General features: G+C 39.2%; 1 protein-coding gene across 1 annotated transcript in view; it reads right to left on the reverse strand.

Moving 5' to 3' along the window:
• Positions 1–1,139: 1,139 nt before the first annotated feature.
• The window catches only part of LOC139390919 (transforming growth factor-beta-induced protein ig-h3-like), a 22,190-nt gene continuing 17,553 nt past the window's right edge, over positions 1,140–5,776 (reverse strand). Inside the window, exons 11-17 of the mRNA XM_071138310.1 lie at positions 5,518–5,654; positions 4,841–4,971; positions 3,312–3,436; positions 2,345–2,447; positions 2,165–2,214; positions 1,973–2,000; positions 1,140–1,889 (exon numbers count right to left, since the gene is read on the reverse strand). Coding sequence (XP_070994411.1) covers positions 1,828–1,889; positions 1,973–2,000; positions 2,165–2,214; positions 2,345–2,447; positions 3,312–3,436; positions 4,841–4,971; positions 5,518–5,654 — 636 coding nt within the window. The 3' untranslated portion in view covers positions 1,140–1,827. The remainder of the gene's footprint in view (positions 1,890–1,972; positions 2,001–2,164; positions 2,215–2,344; positions 2,448–3,311; positions 3,437–4,840; positions 4,972–5,517; positions 5,655–5,776) is intronic.

Consider the following 5,776-nt stretch of genomic DNA (forward strand, 5'->3'; position numbering starts at 1 on the left):
AACTTGCATGACTTTTGCATTTAAAATGGTGTGCCAATGTCTTGCTGAAACAATATACTGTAGGCTACTAATAGCATGTAATAAACTACATGACATCCAGCAACAACATTAAGTCTCTACATGTTTGGTTACTGATGTAATAGTAAGGATGTAACAACAATGACTCTTCCTGACATTCTTTGCTCCATCTGTTACCTTGAGCAACAAGTCTCTTATCAAATCAGAACTCTGACATTAGAGAGAGTTCCAGAATCCGGTGGGAATTCCAGAACTCTAATAAGTGCCGTGACCTCCATAATTTGTCTCACAATATTTAGACTTGTTAAATTGTTTCTTGGCATGCAGACCAGTCAGTGGCCTTCAGTTCCTGACCAGGACTCCTAGCCAGTGGTCTCTCTGCCCCCTGTAGCTCCAACAGCTTGGTAGTGTCTGCTCCAGAGTGTAAAACACTTTGGAATGTTTCATTCATTGTTCCGGATCATTTGCCGGGAGGCCTGCCAACTGGGAGCTGGCTATTGCACACATATCTCTCTCTCCCTCTCTCTCTCTCTCTCCTACCTTACAACATTCTTATACACGGTCCCTCTCCTGAGGCTCAACCAATAAACCGGAACTCACAGTAAGGGTTCCTATGTTCTAATTTCTTGACAGACAACAATTCTTCCTTTTCTCCCTCCTGAGAAAATACATAAACTTCAAAAAGATTTTATAACTTAACATTAAAGTCAATGTTAGTGAGTGGTGAATTGAAAGTATTGGTCTTGGATTCAAGTATTATTGATATCACAATCACATGGATGAGAAAAAAAATGTCCTTTTCAGTTCCTGTACACTGAGGTGTTGACTTTGTTCTACTGAAGGATCTGTGAGGGCGGTTTTCAGCAGGAGTTAGTTTAATTCAAACAGAAGGAAGACATTGCTCTCAGACATTGGATAGGTACGTCCCAAACAGCACCCTATTCACCTATACAGTACACTGCCTTTGACCAGAGCCCTTGTAGTACACTATAAAGGGAATAGGATGCCATTTGGAACACAGATAATATGATATAATATACACAATTGCCGTGCCAATATCTTGAAACACTGACGTGTTGTCATGGATAGAAGTTTTAAGAAATCCAAACAAATTCCGGGGCTACAAAATGAACATTTTATTTTTGAAATGTGCGACCATTGCTCTTTGGTTTCCACACAAAATTATATTGCTACAGTCTGTTACACATGGAAAGCATGTGACTCGACTGTGGGTGCATTATTGTTTTCATTAGGTTTAATGACAAAAAAAAAGTGAAAGAGAATCAGAACCGAAGAGGCCTTCATTTGCGTGTGCACGAATAGCTTTTCCGTTCCAGCCTAAACATGCAAAACATGCTACATCTATCATATCAAAACAAAATACAGTATACATTTCTCAACAAACAAAAAATCTGCTCTGCGTTTACATTTAAAAACAGAAGTCACGTGTGAACATTCAAAACACTGATGAAACTACAGTATATGTAGTCATAGCTAGTTGCTGTTTTTTTTTTTGGTTGACCATTTTTACATGAAAGGAAACAGACAAAGTTAATTCTATTTCAATTTAAATCTTCGGTTTTTGGTAAAAAAGGAATGATATAACATATTCCAGTAAGAGATATCCCATCTCTGTTCATCTAATGCTGGTTTATTATTGATCCTCTTTGACTAAGTTAGATCGATAAGACTCCCTTTTAGAGTTCCAAATAAGAATATTTTCCATCAACAAAAGTAACAATCCCCTGATTTTGTGTTGATGTACTGTAGGCAATTATGTTTTGTTTTTTTCTCCTCTTAAAATTTGTTTTACTGGACGCGACTCATCGTCCTGCTGGAGAGACTTTTCCTGACCTTCTGGAAGAGGTCATCTGAAACAAAAACCAAGATCATAACAACATTTAACACCAGTTCAACAAAAGAGACTGAGAGATATAGATCAGAGAGTAGTTACCATTTTTTACTCCGATTCTTGAGTCCGTCTGTGAAGAAAGGAATACAACAATATTTAGATAAACATTTACAAATACAAAAACACATATTTTTAAGATAATGAACATTCACATAGCTGCGGATTTACAAAAACGATCATCTAATAAGACAGTCAAAAGAGACGTGATAAGTTAACCGTCTATAAATGTCTTACTCTCATGGAAGAGACGGGGGCATCAGCCTGTTCCCTGTCAACCTTAGGAGCTGGAGGAGAGAGAGAGAGAGAGAACAAGACAGAGTTGGAATGACAATTGGAGGATAATACAGTACGTTATATACAGTCATGTGAGATGGTTTATTCGGTCTTCATGGACAGTGAAGCGATTGCTCTTACGCAGTGGCTTTATGATGGCTCCCACAGCGTGGACAACTCCATTGGTGGCCATCAAGTCGGCTTCAACCACTGGGACCTTGTTGATGTACACGGTCTGGTTCCTCTGAAGAAGAAAAAGATACAGGGTATATATATATAAGATGAAACTTAATATTTTCATAACAGGGGTTCAAGACAATCAAGTCATGTTGAAAGAATGTATATCAATACATTGTACACAAATGATGTAAGTAATAGAAGTACACAACAAAATAAGTACCTCTTTTCTCCACTGAAAACAAAATCATCAATTAAAAGAAAAACATGTACATGTCAGTACTGATATTACATGGTAGTACTGATATTACATGGTAGTACTGATATTACATGTTAGTACATGGTAATACTGATATTACATGTTAGTACTGATATTACATGGTAGTACTGATATTACATGGTAGTACTGATATTACATGGTAGTACATGTTAGTACTGGTATTACATGGTAGTACTGATATTACATGGTAGTACTGATATTACATGGTAGTACATGTTAGTACTGGTATTACAATGTAGTACATGATAGTACTGATTACATTAGTAGTATCAATATCAAATGTGTGTTATAGGATCACATTGTTACAGGATAATGTGTTCTACGATCAAATTGTTCTAGGATCATGTGTTCTATGATCAAATTGTTCTAGGATCAAATTGTTCTAGGATCATATTGTTCTAGGATCATGTGTTCTAGGATTACATTGTTCTAGGATCACATTTTACTAGGATCCTATTGTTCTAGGATCATGTGTTCTAGGATCAAATTGTTCTAGGATCATATTGTTCTAGGATCATGTGTTCTAGGGTCAAATTGTTCTAGGATCCTATTGTTCTCGGGTCAAATTGTTCTAGGATCAAATTGTTCTAGGATCAACTTGTTCTAGGATCTTGTGTTCCAGGATCAAACAGTCATAAGGGCCTACTGTACCATGTTCAGCTCCAGCTTGTCTCCCTGCAGAGGCTTCAGTCTGGTATGGGAGCCCACTCCTCCACTGACCAGAATCTCCTTAGCCATGTGGTACTTCAACACACTGGCCAGCTCCTTGGGGTTGCCTAGACAACAAGCTGATATTAGAACACCTACCGGACCATGTTGCATCTCTATGGTCTAGACATTTACAAACAGAAGAATTAGGAAAACTAAAACACTAAAAAACTGAAGAATGAACATTGATTAAAAAGTGAAAAGTAATCAGTTGTGCAAGATACAACACGGAACTGATGAGTTAAGGTACTTGGCATATACTTTAGCATTACAGCTACATTCTTATTGCTGTGGCCAAGTCATTGAACATGAAGTTATTCAACATGATGCTAATATTATTTGTATACACGTGTCCTGCTCATCTAAACAGTTGTTGCGAAATGGTTAGGGCAATCATTAACAAACAGCACTGTTTATTTGTTTTTATAAATTGTTTTATATACCCAAAACGAGTGTAATTGTAGCTCCAGTATACTGTAGGTAGGTCATACTGTAACTGAACAACTGGCTCCTGTTAACCACAGCTGTTTGGCATTCATACGTGTGGCAGCATCCAAGATGCATTCCATCGTGTCATCATTTCCTGGGTGTAGATAGGTTATTAGGTTCATTCCAATAGTTCTGTCTGTCTGCCGAACATATTCTCACTGTGGGCCAAATCAGGTTGTCCTTAGGTGCCACTGATTTTTATTTTAAAGTGATTTGTTTTGTAAAGCCAGTCGTGAAACCTGTTCACAGTTTGGTTAAGGCAGGATGCCAGACACCCAAATACACTAAATATGGCATTCACCACATATGGCATTCACTACATATGGCATGCACTACACTACATATGGCATACACTACATATGGCATACACCACATATGGCATACACTACATATGGCATGCACTACATATGGCATAAACTACATATGGCATACACTACATATGGCATACACCACATATGGCATACACTACATATGGCATGCACTACATATGGCATACACCACACATGGCATACACTACATATGGCATGCACTACATATGGCATGCACTACATATGGCATGCACTACATATGGCATGCACTACATATGGCATGCACTACATATGGCATGCACTACATATGGCATACACTACATATGGCATACACTACATATGGCATGCACTACATATGGCATGCACTACATATGGCATGCACTACATATGGCATACACTACATATGGCATGCACTACATATGGCATGCACCACATATGGCATACACTACATATGGCATGCACTACACTACATATGGCATGCACTACACTACATATGGCATACACCACATATGGCATTCACTACATATGGCATACATTTGATAGAGCACATATGGCAGAGAGGTATCTGTTATAATTATCCTAGTCTTACATTTCCAGACCTCAACCCTTTGTTCTTGTTTGAGACTGGTTTTGTTTGAGAAAAACTAGAATGTCTGGAGCCAGGGATGTCCTTACCCATGAGTTTGTTGAGGTCAGCCTTTGGCAAGGCGCTGAAGGCATCGTTGGTGGGAGCGAACACGGTATGGGGACCGGCCTGGTTCATCAGCTCTGTCAAGCCAGCCGTCTGGATGGCACCGACCAACAGACTGGAACAGAGGAGGGAATGCACACTTAGAAAGACCCTCCTCAAGAGGATGAAAGAAGGCTTGACAACTGACTGATTCCCAACACACACACAGTTTAAAAATTAAAATTAACATATTCAGAGGAAGAAACAGAACTTAAACAGTTGACTAATAGGAAAGTTTAAAAAGCATCGATGAGTTGTGGTTTCTGATGTGCCAAATTTACCGAACATGTATGAGTTGAATCATGGCAGAACAGAACAGATCACTGGTAGTGAAAAGATACAGAGTAAACAGAACATATCTCTGAATGTGGGTGGAAATGAATCAACATGGTGCCTTTCAGGTCTGGATACAACATTAGACTCTTGGAGGGACTTCTCAGGATATCGAGCTACAGAACGTACGCTGTGGTACGTAGGCAGAAGCTACTATCTTTTTTTGCTCATATGCTTACATGTCTGTTCTTGCTCTTATGAAATTGAATTTATATTGCCTCAAGATATTATTGAGGACAAACTTGGTAATCCTTTTCATTGAATCACTCACTGATTCATTGACTCTCACCTGAATCGGTTATCAGCCTTCAGGACATCCATGATGGTGCCCATTGGGGGAGTCAGGACCTTGTCGACTGTGAACATGCTACCGAAACGGCCGATCTTGTCGTGGGCAACGATACAGGAGTTCTCTATGCACAGGCTCTGTTATTTTGAGAGAGAGAGAGAGAGAGAGAGAGAGAGAGAGAGAGAGAGAGAGTGAGAGACAGAGAGAGAGAGACAGAGAGCGAGAGACAGAGCGAGAGAGAGAGAGAGAGAGAGAGAGA

The sequence above is a fragment of the Oncorhynchus clarkii genome, chromosome 31, assembly GCF_045791955.1.
Source record: "Oncorhynchus clarkii lewisi isolate Uvic-CL-2024 chromosome 31, UVic_Ocla_1.0, whole genome shotgun sequence".
NCBI classification, from domain to species: domain Eukaryota; kingdom Metazoa; phylum Chordata; class Actinopteri; order Salmoniformes; family Salmonidae; genus Oncorhynchus; species Oncorhynchus clarkii.